General features: G+C 43.9%; 2 protein-coding genes across 4 annotated transcripts in view; one reads left to right on the top strand and one right to left on the bottom strand.

The window, feature by feature from the left end:
- The first annotated feature begins 5,151 nt into the window (after nt 1-5,151).
- On the top strand, nt 5,152-15,083 carry HDDC2 (HD domain containing 2). Of its 2 annotated transcripts, XM_055809466.1 has the most exons (6): nt 5,152-5,312; nt 5,894-6,015; nt 6,935-7,037; nt 10,459-10,527; nt 13,587-13,725; nt 14,945-15,083. In XM_055809466.1, exons 1-6 carry the CDS (start codon nt 5,250-5,252, stop codon nt 15,037-15,039), a joined length of 591 nt encoding a protein of 196 aa, XP_055665441.1. In that variant the 5' UTR covers nt 5,152-5,249; the 3' UTR covers nt 15,040-15,083. The 2 variants fall into 2 exon arrangements, with proteins under 2 accessions (XP_055665441.1, XP_055665442.1); XM_055809467.1 differs by lacking the exon at nt 10,459-10,527.
- A 137-nt stretch (nt 15,084-15,220) lies between these two features.
- TPD52L1 (TPD52 like 1) overlaps nt 15,221-23,147 on the bottom strand; it is a 60,288-nt gene continuing 52,361 nt past the window's right edge. For both annotated transcript variants that reach the window (XM_055809464.1, XM_055809465.1), the window contains one exon: nt 15,221-19,588. In XM_055809464.1, the coding sequence (XP_055665439.1) occupies nt 19,457-19,588 (132 nt within the window). In that variant the 3' untranslated portion in view covers nt 15,221-19,456. The remainder of the gene's footprint in view (nt 19,589-23,147) is intronic.

The following is a 23,147-nucleotide window of genomic DNA, read 5'->3' as shown; positions in this document are numbered from 1 at the left end:
AATAGCAGAAGATCAAATGATGTTAATCGGGCAGTGTGACCTAATCCTCTAATTCAGCTGCCTTTTTACATTAGAAATGTTCTGCTCATGTAAGATCGATTTGCTCTTAAATTGACTTTTTTTTTTTCCTTTTTTTTGTTTTGTTAAATGTGCTATGCTAAAGCTCTACTCCTGGCTCCGCAGATGTGCTACACAAATAAGGGAAAATCACCTTTTCTTCATTTTGTAGGTTTAGATAGTCTAATCCTAAGGGTTCTGATAGAAAATCTCTTGTTAATCACAGAAAGCCGAAGATGTTATGCAACAGCAGACGGAAGAACTTTCTTTTTTTTTTTTTTTTGTAGTGATCCCACAGGTTACCTACACTGAATGGGGCTACTAAGGTGAGCTATTGCCAACTATAGGAAGGCTACCTAAGCGTACTTTCTCCTCAGCCTTCTGATATACCTTCCACTGATGCTCATACGCATTTCACCAAAGACTGAAACAATGTCCTCATTTCCTTTTTGTTCCCTCACTCTTCCTGATGTGGTGGCTCTGGTGCACTAGCCCTTGTGATGGGGCTGGTGCACCATCGCCGGTAAAGGGCAGCTGGAGCAGAGCTCCTTTGCCACCTCTCCCCTCCCTCTGTGCGTGGGTGGATGGGTGGATGGCAGGTTGCAGCCACACCTGACCTGCAGGATCACAGGAGAGAAAACAGCCCGCTGGGATGCTCCACAAACGACTGATAGCTTACGCACAGAGATTGCCCCCCGCTGTGCACGGGGACAGCTGGGTCGCCCCCCAAACACAGCCTGTTGGTCTTGGCAGTTTTTCTGATGCTATCACAGCAGAAGAGCTGGTATTCTACAAGTACCAACAGATAGACCATCAGCACTGGTTGTGCCTACCAGCCTTCACAGCAGCATTCCCTAACGAAGGCCATAGGAAGGAAGCCTAGCCAGTTCATAGACCATGTGCACTTAACTGCATTAATCATTTCCCATGCACACATTTGGAACCAAAACCCTACAAAGCCTGGAGACGGCTGTCACTCCTACAGGCAACAGGCAACACACAGGTGCCTGTGTTCCTGCACAGACCCAAAGGCCAGACCCTCCTGAAACACTAGGCTCTGTGGTCAAATGAGTGTTAACGGCCAGCATGAATTCATGTTCAGTATCATTCACTTATCTCTGGGCTGGATTTGGCCAATATACAAATACACATAATAACCAGCCCATAGTTAACACTATCAATGTTAACCTACTTCCTATGACCTTTCCTGCTTGAGCTGCAGAGGAAGTCTCAGCAGATGTCCAGCCCTTGGCACAGACATCACTGCGTGGTGCCTCTCGCCTGCTTTGACAGCCTGCGTAGGGCAGCGCAGGACTCCTTGGGCACAAGGACACACAGCCCGGCATCTGCGAGGTGTGGGGCAGAGAGGAGAGAGCCCCATGGCACACACATACACCTCACTCCAGTGGTTGTCTCTTTTTCTGTACCATTTCTGAGGATTCTTGCAACAGATTTTCAATAGCTACTTCTAAATCCTTAGTAGGGTTGCCTCAGGTAAAGAAATACACTCTGGAGAACTAAAAAAATGATCATTTACAGTGTCTGGCAGGTGTTTTTCAGTAATTTGCTCTTAAGGAGAACATCAGGGCTGTCATTCCTGCCTGTTGGCTCTGTGATATGCAGTCATTTTGCTACATCCAGTGAACTACATGACTTTCTTTTTTTCCTTTTTTTTCCCTTGCCAAATGGTAACAAATTAATCCAATCAATTAATTACTTTTTCTGAAGATATTTTGCCAACACAAGTTTTGCAGTGTCCATGCTGGCAGAACACACGAGTTTTTGAAATCCCACATGTTACTGTTGGCGTTACGTTACGTAAATCACACGCTGATTAAGATCCACCTCATGAGTAGTTAATGGGTTTGTCCCCAGTCATCTGGCATTTGTGGAGATGATTTTCATATTACCGTGCCAAGCGTGTAAAGCATCCCCTTTTCCCCAGTGCTATTTCTTACAAGAAAGTAAAGCATGATTTCAACCTGGCATCGGGCAGCAGCAAATGTGGTCGAAGCAGAAATCTGTGAGCAGAGAGCGCCATCTTCAGCTACCGACTGATAATTACTCTGCGGTAACCAACAAATTTGGTATTTCTCCTTTGGAATTGCCATCTGTTCGGGCAAAAGACAGAGAAAAAAAGCGACCTGAGAGTGATGAAAGATTGAGATTTAAGCCTTAACACTATCTTAATATCCTGTAGGGAGATTCTGAAAATCCTTGATAAAGTTTCTGAATTGAATAAAAAAGCTGCTTAAAATTGCAAGGAGCTGAGCATCCCAAATTTGTTTCTGTATTCAGGGTACTTAACATAGAATAAATGCACATCAGATTTTAATAAGAGTTAGAATTCGTACTATATTATGGTCTTCCAGCCTACAGAGAGTCTATGCATCTAATAACACGTTTGATAAGTACTTGGAAAAGCTCACAAATGGTACCTCTAACTAGATACCCAGTCCCAGAATGACTGGGTAGAAAACTAGTGTAAATAAGCAATATGCCAAAAAAGCATACAAAGTGCATCAGAAGAATTATATACATTCAAATATTACGAAATTTACAAATATTACAAAAATCACACTACACAAATATTACATAAATACATTTAAGTACATAAACACAAATATTATGAGATTTACATAAATTACATAAACACAAATACAGAAGAATTACAATGGTTGTGTTAAGTAGAAGTGTATTTTATTGCACACATATGCTCCATATTAGTGTATATTTTTTAAAAAATAACCCAAGACATGATTGTGAGCTGATGCCTGAGATATTTTTTCTCCACCGTGATGTTAAATGATGATGTTGCTATCCTGTTATCCAGCATTTTTCTGTTCTTCCCAACACCACAGGAAACCTCAGGTCTCCAGAGCATTCACAGCTCCAAAGGGTTCGCATGGAGCGGAGGTATTAAGTGCATTAGAAAGCCAGTCTGTGAATGCGGGTATGCTGCTTTTGATAGCGTTCTCTAAACTAAACGGGCAGCCGAGGTCAGGGCCCGCAAGCCCAGCCTCCTTAATGTCATAGGAGAGTTCGTTCTAGAAACATATCTTAAGGACACTAGTGACAAAGAAGTTGTCACACAAATAAATTGAAACTCATGCCTCCTCATGTGTGCTGTACAAGACTCATCCATATTAAAGAATTATTTAAGAATCTGCAAAAGCAAATGGATTACTGAACTTAAAGGGCCATGAATACTAAACATGTACATTGAACAGAGTCAGGAAAGGTTAAAAGACAAAGCGCCTGTTATCAGATAGTCCTGGACTAGCTACAGCTCCTTATTTAAAATGCCAATTGTTAAATTCCTCTGTGTTATTTTTATGATTGTTTGAGCTCAGAAGGTATTTGACAACTGTTCAGAAAACGAGAAAGACTCAGTTTGCAGCCACAGAGACAGCAAGATACAGAAAGTAAGTTGATGAAGTTCTTCTTAGAAAGAGACCTGTAAAGGACAATGAGGCAATCAAGAACAACTGGCATGGATTTATGAAGGACAAATCATCCTTGGCCAACCTGATTGCATCCTGTGATGAAATGACTGGCTACACAGGCAAGGAGAGAGCAGTGTACACAATAGATCTTGACTTCAGTACAGCTTTTGAAATAATTTCCCACAGCGCTTTCACTCACAAACTGAGGAAATACAGCATGAATAAGCTGGCTGTTGGGTGCATTGAAAACTGCCTAGGCTGACGGGCTCAGTGGGAGGCAGCTGGTGGCTTGGCAATCTGCCTGGAGGCCCACAGCAAGCTGAGTACTCTAGGGGTTGATAGTAGGGCCCTTGTAGTTCATTATCTTCATCAAAAACCACGGGACAGGTTGCACCCTTTGCAACCCACATTTTAAGACGAAATGTGCTAATGGGGCTGGCTGGCACACTCAACTGTGGAACTTCAGTTCTGAGGGCCATGTCCAATATGAGCAGACAGTGTGCTCTCATCCCAAAGAGGGTAAATCCACAGCAGCCTACATTAGAAATCTGAGCATGGCCCATAGCCTGAGGACATTCTGTCCCACTCCGCTGGGCGTTGGCGAGGCCCTGGATGGATGCAGGGCTCAGTTTGGTGCTTCTCCAGAGCAAAAGGGGGCCCTACCTTCAGTGAAGGCCACCACAATGATCGGGATCTAAATCACATCGCCTTGAAGGAGAGGCTGAGGGATCCTGGGCTCGGCTTGCCTGTTGAAGAGCGCAAGGGGTCATATAACAGCAGCCCACAGCTACCTGAAGGGGGTTTACAAATATGACAGAGCTGAACTCTCCTTGGTAGCAGCAGGCAATGCAATGAAACCATGGGCAGCAGCGGCCTGGGAAGTCCGAAGAGGGCATTATGAAACAAATTATTTACTTGGAAGACGGCTAACCTAGACAAACTAAGAAATTTTTATTTTGGATGGTTTCAGGAGCTGTCAAGACAAAACTGCAGCAGATGCGATTTACTTCTTGGTGGGGAGGCTGGGCTAGGTGACACCCAGAGGACCTTTCCAACCAGCCCGTTTATGATTGTGCACAAACATAGAGCTGGTGGCTTTCCTGGTCGACGATTCTTGTTTGTTGTGGGAAGATGGCTTTAAAATGGTCACCAAAATATTGTCTGGGCTTTACTATTAATTCAGGAGTGTGTTTCAGTATACAATGAGCACAAATAAAAATACTGTGCCATCTGTTGACAGCTGGCAAACTGTAGATGTTCCTTCCTGAAAGCAGAGTCTTTCACTGTCTCATTTAACCCGTTCCCTGCTATTGCTGTCGGCAATACAACAACAGCAAAGAAGCACAACGTATTTTGAAAATTCACCGACTGTAAAGTAATTCAGCGTGTTACTTATTCAGCCGGTGAAAGCAACGGAAGTGCCTGCAGCCATACTCCAGGAGCGCCCGAAATGATTTAAAACTCTGAGTGCAGCAACTCTCCTCTCTGAATAATTAACGTGAGTTTGCAGCGTTTACCGTTTTTACTCTAAGTATCCTGAAGGCAACGACACGGTGGGCTTTGCCTGCGGCCCGCGCCCTGCCCGCCCCCGAGCCGCCGGGCCTCGCTCCCGCCCGCACCTGGAGCCCCGCTGGCGCCGCGCCGCGCCCGGCCGCTCCCTTCCCCGCCCCCGGCACCGCCCAGAGCCGCCGCACGGGCCGGCAGGAGGCGGAGCGGTGTCGGCGGCGGCTGCCGGACGGACGGTGAATGGCGGCGGGGGTGAGCGGCGGCGGGCTGCTGCCCTTCTTGCGCCTGCTGGGGCAGCTCAAGGTGAGCGCGGGGAGGCGGGAGCGGGGAAAGGCCTCGGCGCGGCGGCGGGTCTGCTGTGGGGGCGGGCGGCTGTCGGGCTGTCTGCCCGCGGCCCTTCCGTGGGGCGGGCCGAGGCCGGGGCCCGGGCCCTCAGACGGGTTTCCCCGGCAGTCACCGGGGTGGGAGCGGGGCCTGGCCCGGCGGCGCGGCCGGCGGCGAGCCGGGGCCTCCGGGCTGTGACTGGCGGCGCCAGCGGGGCGGAGAGCGGCGGCCCCGTGCTGGGGCTGCCGCGGGGGGATGAGGGCGCCGGCCGGGGCAGCGCAGGGGTGGCCGGGCGCTTCGACGTGAGCACCGTGAGGCTGAGGAGGGCGCCTGCCGCTCTGGTAGTGCTGGCGAGAGGCCTCCTTGCCTGTGAACAGCAGCGTAAAGGCGGCCCGTCTCAGCCCGGGGGAGCCCGGGCGCTGGGGCAGGTGTTTCCCGGGCGCATCGAAGCGCAGCGGAGCGTGGAGGTCACGGTGGGCCAGCATTTCTGCTGGGTCGCCGAAGCGAGGTCCTGCAAAACCTGCGGATTTGTTTACGTTGCTGTGACACTCCTCACGCAGAGAGTACCACGGACAGGATGGGTGTACAGGAACGTGGCGAAGCCAGAAAGCGTATCCGATCATATGTACAGGATGGCGATGATGGCTTTGGTGACCGAAGATAAAAGCCTTAATAAGGACAGGTGAGACTCTCTCTGGTTATCGTGTATGTTAATGATGTGGGAGAGCTGCAATCAAAATGCTGAAAATAGCTGCAATAGTCATCCTGAGGAAGAGCTTTTAAAACGCACTGAAAGAGTTTGAAGTCCTTTCTCCGCTTTTCCCTCTGTCCTTTGGACAGGGTGGTGTTTACCTGGAGAGCTGAAAGGGGCTAAAAACTTACCGCTGAACTGTGAGTGCTGAGGCAACTCTTTAATGCAGAGGCTCTGAGCTGGTATTCTCTCAAGCCGTAAGCAAGCTGAAGACACTCAGTTAAAGCACAGTTTGAAGCAGCAAACAGGAGAGACACAGCCCCTGTGGATTTGGCCAGATTGAGTTAGCACTGAGCAGCAATATGGAGCCTCAGGAATCAGCTAGCATAGTGCAGAAAGCATCACTGCTGAACAAGTTGTTGAGTCTAGTAATGGATTATGTTTGCTTTGTCCCTTCAAGAGCTGATTTGAAGGCTTTTTTAAGTATTCTGCAGACTGGCATAGCTACAGAACTGTGAGTGTCAGGTTATATCCTGAATTTGCGATGGCTCCAATCAGATTACCTTCTACCTGTTGCAGGAATAACGTGAAGTGTGTAATGTAGTGAGTTATCACAGCATCTCTGAAAGCCAAGTGCACAAAAGCGAAGTACATTACTTTTGAATGCAACGCTCTTGTTCAAAGTGTATTTGAATTTACATTTACAAGCAGCAGTAGGAATTAAAATCATGTCTAGGTGAAAACTACTTCCTTTAGCAAAGAAGTGAAAAATATTATGTGACGTTTTTAAAAAAAAACAACCAACCAACCTGTAAACTATATGAAGGGGATAAATTTATGCAGTCTTTTAGCTTTATGAATAACAAGATGTAACTTAAAACCTAATTATTCTGTCTTTGCTTCTTGTCAGATGTATACGATTAGCTTTGGTTCACGATATGGCTGAATGCATTGTTGGAGATATCGCTCCTGCAGATAATGTATCAAAAGAGGAGAAACACAGGAGAGAAGAGGTATGGGCATAAGGTGTGAAGCCACATTTACAAAGCGTTCTGCATGTTTTTAATGTTTGGTGGTAGTGAAGGGGCCCTCTAAGCAACGTAATACTGTCATTGGCATTAGACAGGTATGCCACAAACAACCAAAGTTTTCAGCTCGTGATTTTTGTAGATGTAATTTCACCAAGTACAAAGTTATGGAAGAACCTTTGAAGTAATCTTCATGTTGGCCATTTCCTCCACTGACTGGATTTTTGGCAGCCTGAATTAGTCATGTTGACCAGTCTTAGAAAGAGGTGGGGAGAAGGGAGTAGGTGCACTGAGAAGGGTGGGTGACAGTTTGTGGCAGATCAGTTTTGTGGTGCCAGATCGTGTGGTTATGACAGAGACTTTATTTAAACCATTTGCACAGGACTCCTGACATAGGTGGGTTTTTGGGGGGTTGATTTTTTTTTTTTTTTATTTTTGTCATGAGTCTTTGAGTGTGTCATGCCTAGGTTGTTTTATTTTTTTGCCTTGTACATATCCAAACTGTCGGTTTGTCATTTCTGGGTTTTATGCAGTTGAAGAAAATGTAAACATCTCCTCCAGCCACGGCTAGAGGGCAACGTGATGCCTCGGAAACTCTGTAGAGGCTAGAGTTAGTTCTTCAAGGAGTGTAAAAAACCGTTGTAGTGATTGGTTGTCGTCTTCCCCCACCCTGCCCCTGCCTTTTATGCTTATCTTTTTAAAACTTGGGGTTAGGGGGGCTATGAATAACTCCAGAAGTAAGCTCTTCGCTAAGAAAGTGGAAATTAAAGATCAAAGGGGTATTCAGCATTCTTGAACTACTATCTTTACTGATTGTAATTTTGTTATGTGTGTTTTTTTGGTGTACTTCCTAGTGTGTTCTTAGACAAAACAAAAAAACCCCTCTTTCCTGGAAGTTTTGTCACCAAGGGTCAGGCTTCAACTTTGCCTAGAGGGAACTCTCATTTGTATTTAGGCGATGGAAAAGATATTTTGATGCTTAAGTATGTTTCAGAAGTTTTCTTAAGTATTCGCAGCTCCTTCTGCTCCCATTTCACTCTGAGGATTTTGCTGTTGACTTCATGGGATGGAGGTTCAAGCATTATACATTTAGGCTGATTCTGAAATACTTTGTTGTAAAAATACATCAAGGGTGCTGGCTTCATGATGTGGCTTGAGCTGATCAATATGCTGCTTCTGCTGCAGACTTCTTGTTTTGCCCCTTTGATCTACAGCCAAAATTGAGCTGGTTCTGAAGTTTGCTGCTTGTGCAGAAAGTTTAACCAGATATTCCCACCAAGGCTAAGGCAGCAGAAATTTACCTTGATAAATAAAAGTTTGGGTTTTTTCTTTGGGGTTGTTTTGCTTGGGGTTTTTTTGCCAGGTAAGTAATTTTGGCCTGCTAACCTTGAAATCTGATGTGCTCCGGAGATGGAATGAGACCTTGATGCCTCAGTGCTGGGGAGCAGCTGATTCAGTTTAGTCATATTGTGAAACTGTACCCTGTATTTGAAGTGGAGAAACAACTGTGGCACTAAACGTTTGTCTGGCCTGTGATGTTTTTTTTTGGAACAGCCCTTAGTATTACTAGGAAAACAGTAGAAATAACACAGAAATGAGACTGATCAGCTGGGAGAGTTGATACCGTTAGTTTGGTACTGTGTTAAACCTTGTACCAAGATTTGTTGTTGAAGAAATAGTGCCTCGGTCTGGGAGCACTGTTTTATTGGTGCAGGGTATTAAATGGATTTTTTTCTCTGTTTTTCAAAATAGGAGATTTTTAAAGGTTTATGTTGTGTTGCCTGCCTGACAGTCAGTAGCTGTTCTGAGCCCTGCTAGTGGAAATGTGCTAGTTGAGTGTTTCAGAGGGGGCAGTTGCTTGTCAACATTGAACCTGTAACCTGCTAAGTTCAAATGGTGCCTCCACTAGTTAAACCTGGAAGGCAGAGCTGGTAATTGACAGCAGTTCCCTGGCTTTTGACTTGCATGTTTTGTTCTGGGCTTTGTTTTGGACTCTTGAAGGTATTTGATGCACTTCCAGGTTGTTGTGTTTTAGACTAGTTTTCTAACAATTTACTTAAGCAGCTTCCAGCAAAGTTTCTTCACTGAGTGGTCCTACTGTTTCTCTGGCAGATTTACGTGCACGTGCATTTCAGAATAATTGTGGTGGGTTGACTCTGGCTGAATGCCAGGTGCCCAGCCAAGCCGCTCTCTCATTCCCCTCCCTAAGTGGACAGGGAAGAAGAGAAGGTATAACAAAAGGCTCCTGGGTCGAGATAAGGACAGGGAGAGATCACTCACCAATTACTGTCGTGGGCAAAACAGACTTGACTTAGGGGAAAAAAAAGTAATTACTAATCAAATCAAAGTATGATAATGAGAAATAAAACCTAATCTTAAAAACACCTTCCCTTGCCCCCCTCCATTCTTCCTGGGCTTAACCTTACTCCTGGTTTTCTCTTCCTCTTCCGCCCCACCAGCGCAGAGGGACGGGGAATGGGGGTTGCAGTCAGTTCATCACACGTTGTTTCTGCCTCTCCTTCCTCTGCAGGGGGAGGACTCCTCAGTCTTCCTCTGCTCCAGCATAGATTCCCTCCCACTGGAGGCAGTTCTTCATGAGCTTCTCCAGTGTCCTAACCATGGGCTACGTTTTTTTTATGAACTGCTCCAGCGGGTCCCTTCCACAGGGTAGAGCCCTTCGGGCCAGCATGGGTCCCCTGCAGGATCACAAGTCCTGCAGCAAGCCTGCTCCATTGTGGGCTCATCTCTTCATGGGTCCACAGATCCTGCCAGGAGCCTGCTCCAGCGCAGTCTTCCTATGGGATCACAGCCTTCTTAGGGCATCTGCATGTACCGGCGTGAGGTGCTCCACAGGCTGCAGGCAGGTACCTGCTCCAGCGTTACCCTCCATGGGCTGAGGGGCACAGCCTGCCTCACCATGGGCTTCACCAGGGGCTGCAGGGGCATCTCTGCTCTGGCGCCTGGAGCACCTCATCCCCTCTCCTTTGTCACTGCCCTGGGTGTCTGCAGAGCTGTTGCTCTCACGTATTCTCACTCCTCTCTCCGGCTGCTGTTGCTCTGTGTTTTTTCGGGTTCCACCACCCCAACCAACCCTTCTTAAATACATTATCCTAGAGGCACTACCACTATTGCTGATGGGCTCAGGCTTGGCCAGTGGTGGGTCTGTCTTGGAGCCGGGTGGCATTGGCTCTGTTGGACACAGGGGGAGCTTCTAGCAGCTTCTCACAGAAGCCACCCCTGTAGCCCCCCTGCTACCAAAACCTTGCCACACATACCCAATATACTATTATACTGTGTGGTGTATGTTTTTTGTGTACTTGTTACCAAGTAGTCAGTTCTTCAAAAAAAGTGATAAAAATGTGCTTGCCCAAAAACTGGATGAATAGAAATGGCTTCTTTTTTTCAGGCAGCTATGCAACAGCTGACCCAGCTTCTGTCAGAGGACCTCAGAAAAGAAATCTATGAACTCTGGGAAGTAAGCTTGAATTCTTTTAATCCTTTGCTAAAATTCAGGGTAACCCATTGTCTTCTTCCTGTTTACCTATGAAACTATGTCATCCCTTATTTTGACCTCAAGCAAGGTAGATTCATTTGCTTGGGAGGTAAAGCTAGTGGGATGGTCAAGGTCACTTTGGAATCCTTTCCATACAGAAACTTCAAACTTTGGTAAAATAACAAGCTTCTGCCTCTGAACTCTCAGAGTTCCATATGAACCTGTCCAGGGCTTGGGTTGTACAACCGAAGGAAGAGTTTGTCGTCTGCATCCAGCCCTCTTGGATATTTGTCTGTTTTTTTAATACATTTTCTCTGTTGTTCACATCTGGCCATTTGCAGCTCGTTATCTTTTAATACAGGAAAAAATAACGGGAGCTGATGATGCCATGGAGTATTTTCTGGGTTTTTTTGCAAGTATTAATATATGTGGCTTCCATTTCTTTCTTATACAGCCAGTTAGGGTAAAATATTTAGTAGTAACTTCTGGTTTAAACTTAAATGTGGTGTACTGACTCAGAACAGCGCTTTTCTACAAACAACACAGATTGCTGGCTGGTCTTGTGTGCCTTAAATGTTTGTATTGGAAAGTGTCTTCTGTATTTGATTTAATGTTTTGATGTGAACTCATGCTGTTAATTGATAAAAGATCCTATATACTTGCAAACTAGGGATGATTACATTTTTTCCAAACAATTTGACTTTATAATTACTGTGCTTTATCTTCTAGCATACAGCTGCTTGAGGACAAGTGTGTCTACAGCTCTTGTTCCCATGTTGTTGCAAAGAAAGTGTTAGATGTTTCTTGGACTGTGTGACCTGAAACTGTATTTTATGCTGATACTCTTACTTTTCCACTTGGGCTTTATTTAAAGTCCAGATATTTGCAGCCAATTTCTGCCTTTTATTACACCAGCTTGTTTGTTTGGCTTGGGTTTTTGTGTGTGTGTGTGTGTGGGTTTCTGTAGTTTTGTGGTGAAACTGGCAATGGCGGTGGGGTTTCAGTGCTATAATTCAAGGTAAAGGGGGTAAACCAGCATAACCAGATCTGAGGAAAAAAACCCTTGTCTCTGCCTCTTTCATTGTCAGCCTTCCAAGGACTGTTGCTTTAGACTGTATTGGTGGGCGCTCTGCAAGTGTAGCGTAGGGGAGAAAGGTAGCAGAAAGATACCTCCAGTGTATTTTCACTTTATAACTTAATTGAGAATACATTTGAACAAACATTGGAGTGAATGAGTCAGCACCCTTCAGCTCTGTCCTGCTTTTTTATTTGCAATAGCAAAAGCACAGGAGTAATTTAAAAGACAGACCTTTTTTGAGAGACCAGTTACTGTTTTTCCAAAGTATACAGTTATTTTGCACTCTTAAACACCTGCAGGGAGGAAACGGTTTTTATTTTAGCACTGTGCACAGTTGCACACATAATAGCTGATGTTTCTTGAGGTTAATGTGAGCAGAGGTATGAATAAGATGATGTGGGTTGTATGGCATAAAGAGGTTGCTAACAGATTGATACTCCCAATTAATTGCTGGAGGTGGGACAGACCTTTACAAGCAAACAGCCATAGTTCTCTTTCTCCTGAAGTTCTCCTTTGTACTGCTGCCAAGAGTTTGTTCTCTTTGGTGGCAAAAATAACCAAAGGGAGTAGAAAGAGATTTAAGAAAATAAGATAGTATTTACAGTATAAAGATAAGGCAAAGCTCAGACTGAAAGGAGGAAAATAAGGTAAAAATACTGAAATGAAATTGATTTCTAAAATAATGATCAAAGTGTAATTGAAAATTCAAAGCATCGTTCAAATGCAAATAGATTAGTATATGAATCAATCATGACTATCAAAACCTGGATTTCTGACTTTGAAAGGTAAAGCAGTAAGCATGAGAACAAACAGGCTCCTAATAGTGTGTCAGACAAGGAAATGACCATCACACTTATCTGAGCATCACTGTTCTGGAATTACAAGCCAGGATCTTGCCATTGTGAACGAAACCCACACCCACAGTTGTCTGTCATAAGGTGCAGAAAGAGTTGCCGTGTTCTTCAGTCAGTAGGAAAAACTCTTCCTGCACTTGTGCTGCTCACATCTGCAGAACTGCTGTGTGTCACAGGCTGTGTGGATCTGAAAGCACAGGTGGGCCCGGTGTGCACTGAAGCCTCTGGTCTGATTATTAGTGGTAGTGCAGGTAGTCAGGCCTGCAGAGGGTATCAAGGTGATGGTAACCTGTCCTGAAAGAAGCCGCCTTCTGTCATTGGTTTTGGAAGTAGGGAGAAGACCAGCTGATGAGATGTCAAATACAATGCAGTAGATTTAGAAAAGAGAAAATGAAGTGGCAAACCTGTTTGCAGCCATCACTGGAAGCAAATGACAGTAAAATTGTTCAATTTGACTAGAAATATGAACGACTTGCAAATATATACTGGTGATGACTGCAGAGAGGGAAAAGATAGAGAGATTAAAGGACTTAAAGTCTGAAGGGGAGGGGAGGAAACCCCTTAACAACTCCCTTCCCAATTTCTTAGGAGAGACATAAGGACATAAGCGGCTCAGACAGATTAGACCAAAGAGATTAAGAGGGAGTGACAGGAGAAAAGTAAAGAACAATTCCTTATAAAAGCAGCAAGTGGTGGAGAAGAGTGCACAATAGGCCTTAAAAATAGGTAGTGGTAATCCATGGGCACACACTGTGGTAATTCACAGCCTTAGCCAGGGCTGAGTGGTGTTAAATGGAACCAATTATTTAACTTGTATATTGGGTTTTCTCGATATCGTCCTTGATTCAGCCAAAACACTTGGTATATTTAGAGATAAAGCATGCAAAAGAATTATGTTCTGAAGTCCTATTACATTTAACAGAAATTTTGCACGTACTTATTGCAAGCATTTTGTTGAATAGCAGTCTTAAAAAGAGAGTGAAAGACAACTGTTGTGAATATTTATGGAGCGGCTTGTACTAATAAAGAAAATTCTAGATGTATGAATAGCTTCTAATATGCTGTTTCAGAACAAAAAAAAAATTTCTTATAACTGCAAATCTGTTCAGGAATATGAAAACCAGTGTACTGCAGAAGCCAAGTTTGTAAAACAGTTGGATCACTGTGAGATGATACTGCAAGCATTTGAGTATGAAGAGATGGAAAACACACCTGGCAGACTGCAGGATTTTTACGATTCAACTGCTGGTATGACAGTTGGGCTTTTTTTTTTTTCCTTCTTGTTTTTTGTCTTTTGTAAATTCAATGAAATACACAAATTGCCTGTTTTCTGATAAGACATTCAGAGCAAGTGAGAACTAGTTATTTCACTCATTGCTCAAGTACCCTAAATATTTTGAGGAAAACTCAATGCAGTGTGAAAATACCTTACATTTATCTGTAGGTATTGAACCTGAATTGCATTTATGCGTGTTCCTTTTACATGACTTTTTACCTAGAGAATGACTCAGCTTTCATTACACTTGGATGTGTATAAGGAGCTCCCTGTAACATTAGGGGGGTATAAAGGAGGCTTCAGTCTTCACTGATGCTCTTGACAGCAGCTTGTTTCTACTTTGTGTTTCGTGAACCAGTGAAGTAGAATTTGTTATCCCTGTGTGAGCTGTGGTCTTGTGGGACCTGCCCCAGGTACACGTGAGAGCCAGCTCAGTGAAATGTTTCAGGTGTGATTGTATTCCTTTTTATTCTATCCACTGCTTTTCATCCTTTCCGAAATAAACTGATAGTTGAAAGGAAAAATGGGTAAAATTACTACTTTAGCAGGGGAGTTGAACACCAGAAGAGGACTGTGACTTAATGTCATCCTGTCCTGGGAAAAAACTAGGGACAGATAAACTTGGGGAATGGACCAGCAGTGACCAGGCACAGTCCCTGACAGGTCCTGTTTATATTTTGGTGACTCCTCAGGGAAATAGTAAGCACTCTGAAAAATGCAATAATTTGATTAGGGAAGAAAGAAGACAAAAAAGACAAAATTCAACAAAGCTGGCATACTTCATTTTCCAGTTGACATCTTTGCCCTCCTACCAGAATTCAGTAAATTAAACTGAGCTGGTGTCTCAGTGGAGCCTACAGCATATACCCTAAGTGTACCTGTAATTGGTGTGGTTTCCTGTAGCAGGATACATACATCTTGGTCAGGGTCCATCCCTTTTTCAGCTCTTAAGTGTCTTAATAGAACTCAAAGTATTTTCGTAAGTTTTTTTGGGAAGGATGGCTGTAACTACTCTTATAGTAAGTTATTTCATAGTTGGATTAAACTGGGAGTACTATTTTTCTTAAAAGAATAATTTGGCATTTATTCTGAACCTGAAGTGACATCACTGCTAATGTTTCACTGCCAACCTTTCACATATAGGAAAACGAGAGCATTTTTAATTAACTTTCCCTTTCTTTTGTTTTGCAGGAAAGTTTGTTCACCCAGGAATACTCCAGCTTGTATCTCTGATTAACACAGAAAGGAATAAAAAAATAGCTGCTACATCTCATCCGCATTCTTGAGGTGTTCCTAAATGCTGTTGCCATAATAAATACTTTGTTTTATATTCTGTACGTTCTTTATCATATAACATCACTAATTCTGCCAGCAGATTTTTTTTTGCTGTGCATTCACTGGTGAGAATCCCAGGACCACTTAGGTAGGAGCAGGTAGGATAGTTACCTCCCAGATCAGAGGTTGTGTCAAGGAGCAAATATTTAGAATCAGCTTGTTTGGGATTTTTCTTTTTTTTAATCACCCTCTGATTGATGCAGCCTCAGTTACAAATAGATTCTCCACTGGGGAAATTCAGGTAAGTTTAAAAATTAGCTGATTGCAGTCAGCTGATCTGTTCATGTGATGCTCTGACTGGGACAGGCAGTCTTGTTCTGTGACTTCCAAGTATGATTTAAATACCTTCTATATCAAATGGGTTAATGTCTGTTCACCGTGCTACACATAAGTGAGATCAATGAGCACATTTCTCTCCTGACAGAGCCAGACTTAGAGATGAAATTTCTTTGGAGTGCATGAGCCTTAAGAAGTGATGGTGGATAAAAATGGCAATCTCATCAATTACAGTTTCTCAGTTTATTGTTTCATACATTTTTTTTCCATTGTTCATGCGTTGTACCAGGGAATGATGTTGACATTTCTGTAAGGCCAGTACTCCAGACTCCCCCTCACGCAGACTGGCAATTTTACAGAGTCTTGCACAGGTAATTGATAATCACAGAATAGCTGAGGGGTGTTTGGAGCTTGCACAGTCTAACACAAAAGCCTGTATGCCCATGTACAAGTACAAGCTGTCTGTCCTTTGTTCCGGCTGTAACACTCTGGCACTGTTTCTGCCGTAGACAGTTTTTAGTGGAAGTAATAATGCTCATGTAAAATTACAGTATGGTTGTCGAGTAAACTGTAGTGGTTGCAGAAGCCATACCAGGGCCAGTGTCTGCGCTACTAACTGTTGCGTCATGTGTGCAGCTGCAGACTCGGGTGATGTCACAATTACCAGATAAAGAGAGTTTGCACTGGAAAAATTACGTGGTAGAGGGAGAGCTAGCTCCTCTGCCTTCAGCCTCATGAGGCAGCATAAAACCAGGTTCAGTTGTCGCCCACTTTAAAGGTAGGTAGTTTAGCTGAGCACACATCCTCGGGCACCGTGACTCAGGAAAAGGCTCCTTTATGGAAACTTCGCGGGCCTGACAGAAGCTTGCGCTGCGTCCTGTGGCCAGTCCCTTTGGCAGAGGCTCGGAGTGCTGTTGGAGCTGCTGGGAGCTCGTGCCTTGGTGGCTGGCACAGTGCACAAAATCTGCAGAGATTGGTCTGGGTGAGATTTCGGCTGCTTGCTCTGCTCGGGGTACCCCACAAGGCACAACAAGCAGTTGTGCCCTGTGGAAACCCTGGAAGGTAAGCTGTGTTTTACTGAGCAATGGGGGACTCTGGTAGTGGTTACTGGCAGCTGATTGTTGTGGCGCAAGGGTGATGGACTGGGACCTGCTGAGCTTCAGCGTTTTTATTCCACAGAGATGCGCGCAAATCGTAGTCTGTATTGGTTTGCATTGAATACCATGCCAAGCATGGGGGAGCTACGGATGCATTAAAAGAAAGTTCTCAGTTCTGTCTTGACAAACAAGAAAAGTGGCCTTAAAGAGCCCTTTGACAGAAATACACAAAGCACAAGTGCTGCCCCAGCAGGAACAACCGGTTTCTCCAGCGCAGCAGCCGGCTTTACTGGCTGGTGACACTCAGTTCTGCGGGGGATCCAGGGGACGGAGCACCGAACCCTGGTCAGCAGCACGCTGGTGCAAGAAATGTAAAAACTGACCTGGGAAATGGAGACGTGGTTTGCGTGTGCATTGTGCGGGGTTTGGTTTTGTTTTGACATCCAGCAAGTACTTTGTTAAAATCACGTTCCTGTCCACTCGGGGCAACTGCAGGCTAATGGCCGTTTTGGGAACTGCGTTTGAATGGAAATGGGGGTGGTTGGAAAGAGACTGGAGCAGCGTGATCAGAAAGCGTGAGGCATGATGACAGGTTCCTAGAAAGGTTAGCAAACAGTCTGTGGGGCTTCAGGCTTCCTCATGCAGTACTGAAGTGCGCTCTTCATGTGTAGGAAAAACGTGCTAGGCCCAGGACACGCACCCTATGGGAGGAAACCGCCTCCTCCCTTGTCTTTCTCCCAATACAGTCAAACCAGCCTTGACCCTGTGCATAGTGGCAGCTGCTGTAATGAAAATAACATGTAAGGATTTATATGGAAGAGCAGCTTATCTGGCCAGCCTACCTCTGCTAACAGTCATACACGAGCTCTTTAAATTGCACTCTTTTATGATGTTGTTAAAAGCAATTGCCTGCTTTCCCAGAAGCATTTTTCTCTGTGTACATATATACATACATAAATATATAAATAAATTGAGGTCTAAATCTGTGTCCTGCAGCAGGTGCCAGTGCTTGAACTCCATGTTTTAACCTTGGTTTGGCTCAAAAGAGATCAATGGTTTAGACCTAGAAAATGTTTTCTGCCACGCATTTCACTTCTACTGAACTTGGTTCAATTATTTCTCTCCTTTGAACCTCAAAATGTTCAAAATTCGGGTTGCAGATTTCTGTGGGGAATTTCAGGTTCAGAAGAAGCTGAACAGATTTTAAAGACACTAGGAATGGCTGACTGTTCTTGCAATTTACTTTGATACTCTGCTGTGATATAGCAAGGCTTAGAGATGCACAGTAATTCTAGTAAATGCGCAGAATTAAAAAAAATCACAAAGTGTAAAAGAGTAAGAGAGATTTATTTTTAATATCAATAACTTCATTTACACAAACTAAGTTGACCATTAATCTTTTCTTTATTTAAATAAATTCACATTTATGCACAAACCCACGTAAAATAAGCTAGCAACTGTCACAAGAAAACTGTATTAAAAACCCCAACAAACTAGTTAATTTGCTTCCATGCTAAAAATCACACTAAAGAGGCATTTGATATAAATGTCCAAAGTTAATTCATGTCCAGTAGACTATGACAAAAGGACTTCCAACTTTGTAAAAACTAACAAAAGCCACACAGGAAAAAAATCACTGAAAGCCATGTTTTCTCACAAGATTTTAAGCAATCTGTAATGTCAAACTCACTTAACACTGATTTGAAGCTTTGGCTTATGCTCAAAAAATGCATCCTTTTTGAAAGTAGCCAGATTCTTTTCCATCTTGTTTATTGATAAAGCTGTGCTCATGTCAGTCTGGTTAACCAAGTAGTGCAACATGCAGACTGACGCCGGCTCACTAGACAAGAAGGCAGTGTCACAAGTGTGCTGCTCTTTTCTTTTTCTCATTTAAAAATGTTGAAAGGATGCAAGAAAACATGCTGAATCAAAGCTGAGAGATGACTGGCTCGTAGTGATTAAGCAGATATTATGCAGTTGGTGGAGTTAGGTCCTGGAGCGAAGCATGACAAAATCTGACAAAGTGAAGCACCTACTCATCCTGCATGTGAGATAACAGGGTTTGCGCTAGCAGCTCTGAAATGCAGACTGAAGGCATGGGCTTGCTCACCTATGGCACATCTTAAGCCAGCTGTTGGTTTTGTGTTCTTTCACTTAAGGCTGTATCTTAACTTATGCTCATAAATATACCTTGCCTTATTTTTGAGGGAAAGATAGCGGAGGCAAAAATATTAGAGGTTCCCTCCGCTTCTTCTGTAATTAACTTACTTACACTGTCAAGTCTTACCAAACCACAGAGACCGAGCAATGGAACATATTTTAAACTGAAGCTTTTCCAGCTACAACGATCATCTTAAAACGGCAGCTGTAATCAGTTCAGTTTCTATATGAATCACTGGCTGTCTCTTCCTGTCCTTTACTCTGCTGACCCATGGGTGGAGGGCAATACCAGACTGTACCAGTGAAGAAGAAAAAACTTTCTGTGACAGTGATTTTATTTCCTTTAGAAAGCGGATCGTGTACAGAGACTCCTGAGCAAAGGACACCTGGTATGGCTGGCAGGCAGCTGGTATATGGGACTAGTGCTGGCAGTAGAAATCTTTGCCCAGCTCTAGGTCCATCTGTCTGATGTGGCACTGAAAGGGGAGTTAGAAACCAACAGATGGAAAACCGTAAACTAAAAGAAATAAGAAACAGAGACTGGGAGATTGTTGGAGGAAAGTTACGTGAAAATGAAAGCTATTTTGGTCACCTAACAATGATAAGTCAATGACTTATGTCTGGTTTCTATGGTGTACAAAGTACCTGATGATAAAATGGCCCATTGAAAATACAAATAGAGAGAGGAAACATTTCTCCAGCACAAGGCCAGGGAGGCAATTTTCCAAAGCTGACAAAACCTTGTTGCACAAGTTGGGTGGCAAGGGAGGCCTAAAACTCACGGGCTAGGCAAGTCTCTGAAGGGAGGCATGCGAGGCTCAGGAGGGCCTGCGGTTTAACACTGAAGCTCTTCTTCGCTCTCAGGGAGTCGGGTACCAGCAAGAGAGCTCTGAGCACTGGCATGGGCTGTAGAGCTGAGGACTTCTTCAAAACTGCCCCCTGTGTGGCTTGTCCCACCAACCTTGGTCTGAAACATGGCAAACAAAGAGAACAGCAAGTTCCTCTGCTCACACTGTAGCAAGTCCCATTTGCATTCCACCCCGTGGCTGTGGAGGGCTGGGAACTGCTCATAGCAGGCAGAGAACACGAGGCTGGGATTTTCTTAGAACAAAAGTATAAAATCACTCAAATAAAGCAACCCCTTTCCTCCCCCAGTTTCTAAACTTCCAGGCTGCCAGAGACATTTATCATACACTTATAGGAACCAAGTCCTAAGCAGATTCCAGGCAGGATCCTAGATCCTAACAGAAAACTTAGTGTGGTTCTTTACACGAGTAGCTCACACTGGTTCCACCATTTTTTTCCAGTTCTACACAGGCTGGATAGGAGATGGGTATTGGAATAAACTGGCTCATTTGCTAAGCAAAGTGGCCCACCCACTAGCAATGGTAACACAGCTGCTGTCAAAATACATAAACCAGGCTGGGAGTTTGGACAGTAGGAGGAGTATAGAAACCGAAGAACAAACCCAGCAGCTTGTCTCCCTTTAGGTACTTGTAGCTACCCAGGTACTGGTACATAGAACTGCCCACAGCATTTTAATGTGGGGAGGGGGGAGGAAGAGATACCAAATTACATAAATGAAACATAAGACACACATGCTGACGGGTCATCTACTTTCAAAATGGTTCAGTTTGTGAATTTGTAAATCTAAGTATTAAAAATAAACCCCAATATGACTAAGTCTCTGAAACAGAGTTCCCCTAACAAAGACAGAGCTTTATCGAAAGATTTGGAAATGGTCAAGACTAAGTAACAAACAGACAAAGCTGTTTAGACTGGGTCATCTTGGTAAGAAAATGTTCTTTTGTAGTTTGGCTTGCTGATACACCCACTCAAAGTTGATTTAAGCCTGAAAATAGGGCTAATTTTTTTACTCCATCCTAGAACTGCAGCAGGACTTAAAGACAAGCTGGTGCTTTTCCAGCCTGTCAGCCACTGAATGCTTAGGAGGATTATTTTAATTAAATGTGCTCTGTGTTCCAAGTTTCCAAAGGGTTAATCCTATGTAAGCTTTTGTTTCATCAGCTAGCACAGGAGCTTGCCTAGCGTGAAAGTTCTTATTAGAATAAGGTAGTAGTAGGCTTTATACATGCTTTGACAGTTTGGGTCACTGTTACTAAAAGTTCCCATCACAAGAGGTAAAAAGCTGTATTCAATCTGGTGGGCTGTGCTGACTTTCAGAAAGTATGGGTCCATCGCTGAGTTTTGCACACAGCAATACAAAATGGATACAAAAAGACACTTAAATGCTGGTAGGCCCAGACCTGCAGTGAAAAGGCAGGCACTGCCTAGTAAAGCTACTATTAAGTTTTCAGGGCAGAATTCTACTTTTATTTGCCAATTACAATTCTCAAAAGAACATTGATTCAGACTGATCAGAGTGATTGTGAAAGTAGAATATTTCTGCACCCTTTCAAATGACTCGCTTAAGGTACATCTGAATATGGACACCTCAACATCAGAAACATTAATGCAGTTTCATTTTCTATCTGCTTTTCTGCCTGCTTTTCCATCCGAAAACAAGAATGATGTAAGTCACTTTATTGAATGCCTCTGGCCAATACCTCAGTGCTTACACAAACATTTGATTCATCAGACTTCTAATTTTCAAAAAAGTTGAAGAGAATGAGGCACCCAGGTCCTGTCAATTTCCAGGGAAAGCTAAACTAATACATACTCCTAAGAAAGCTGCAACCAAAAGTCCAAACATCAAGGGCAAATAAAATCTAACTTGAAATTTGACTTCTAGATGCATGAAGTCTGAACATCAGTTTTGGCTGACTGCAGAGCATTGCGGGACCACTGAAGATCTGTAGCTAGTAAGAGGCGCACGAGGAAGAGGTAAGGCTACTGCTGTTCTTTTTCAGAAGGCCCTCTGGGAAGTTCTCCATTTTTTCAGACCAGAACAGGATCCTAGAATTGAAGGGACAACCTATGATTTCTCCCCTCACCCCTGGTCTTCCTAATCTTGCAAACCTTGGAACAGAGGCAGGGAAAAGGGAGAACAGTGCTGAGACACTCCCAGTTGTCGACAGCCTACACTGCTGACACCCTAGGTCTACGACTCCAGCTTCCTTTCTCCATTTGCACAAAGAAATGAAATCAAGAAAGAGAATACAGAAAGAAAATATTTCAGAAAACGTCAGTGGGTTTGCCAATAAAAATCAACAATGAACGTTTCACAGGGTGTGGAAGACCACTTTAGACTTAAGACTTTGTCTTGTCCTGCTTTCTTAAAGATTCCTTAAAGGATGATCTAAGAGCATTCTGAATAAAAGAGGCTAAGAGCTGGCATGACAAATAGTCTCCTCTAAAAGAACACCTCTGCTTAATCACCAAAATAAGATCAGGCTCCTCAAGCAGCTCACTGTGAGAAGAAACGGTCTTCAGAGCTCTGCAGTTTAAATTGACTTTTCCAGTTTCTGAATGACACACTGAGGCGACTGGAAACAGACACCCCTCCCTTGATGCATAAAGGACATCACTCGCAATTGTCCTTTACCCCTCAAAACAAGGCAAAAGGCTTTAAGCTGTCCCTCTCAGGTTGGCCTAAGTGCAAGAGGAATGGATTTGCAGAGTCTAGAGTTGTCTAGAAGCAAACTTGGGAGCTAGAAGTACTACTGAAAGTCCTGAGAGTAGGCTTAGTGACTAAATGGGTACAAAAAGCACTGGACTTCTCCAGCTGGTGAAGGTGGGGTGTGTGCGTGTGTGTGCGGGGAAATCAGTTTCAGACCTCGGGTATTCCAATGAGCTGCATTCCTTAACCAGGTGGGTAGATAAGCAAGTGATAAACCTGAATGCAGCAGACAAGAATTCAGACCTTCCAAGCTGATGCACCTCATTGCATGAACAATTTCTCCTACAGTGAGGCTGAATATAAAAAGCATTTGTGGCTAAGGGGAAAAGAACGAATAGGAAAGTGTATACGGGCACGGAGCTGGGGCTCTGGAGGTCCGTGTTCTGTTCTAGCTCCTTGAGAGGCTCCTAGTCTTCCCTGGAATGCTGCCTCCCACCTGTGAAACTGAGATGATGTTTCCTTCCCTGACACAGTGTAATGGAGCTGACATTAGCCTACACTATTCACGACAAAGTTGTCAGAACAGCCTATCACTAAATAAATGTGGATACTCAAAAATTGGAAAATGAGAGTAACTCTGCATTCTTTAATGGACATGCTTAATTAGAAACATAAAAATACATCAGGCTCTGCTGCTTTTGTCAGACCGACTGGAAAATCTTACATGCTGTAAAATTTCACAGTGGAAAAGACAGACATTCCCTGTGCACCTGCTGCTTCAGTTCTAGCTGTAATTTGTATTTTCCGTAACAAGGAATGTCCTTCTGTCCCAGGGGGAAGGCCATTTTCTTGCCTTTTTAATGGTTTACAAGTTGAAATGCCCTTTGACATTAATCTAGTGTTTTCAGTTCCCCCTAAAATGAGGGGTGATCAGTTTGGCCCTCATCTACTGACAGACTGCACTTGGAATATGTTGGAATCTTTCTATTGCAGCAAAGTAAAATAC

The sequence above is a fragment of the Falco peregrinus genome, chromosome 7 (genome assembly GCF_023634155.1).
Source record: "Falco peregrinus isolate bFalPer1 chromosome 7, bFalPer1.pri, whole genome shotgun sequence".
Classification (NCBI taxonomy): domain Eukaryota; kingdom Metazoa; phylum Chordata; class Aves; order Falconiformes; family Falconidae; genus Falco; species Falco peregrinus.
Note: the sequence above shows the minus strand (reverse complement) of the source record. Positions and strands in the feature narration are given on the sequence as shown.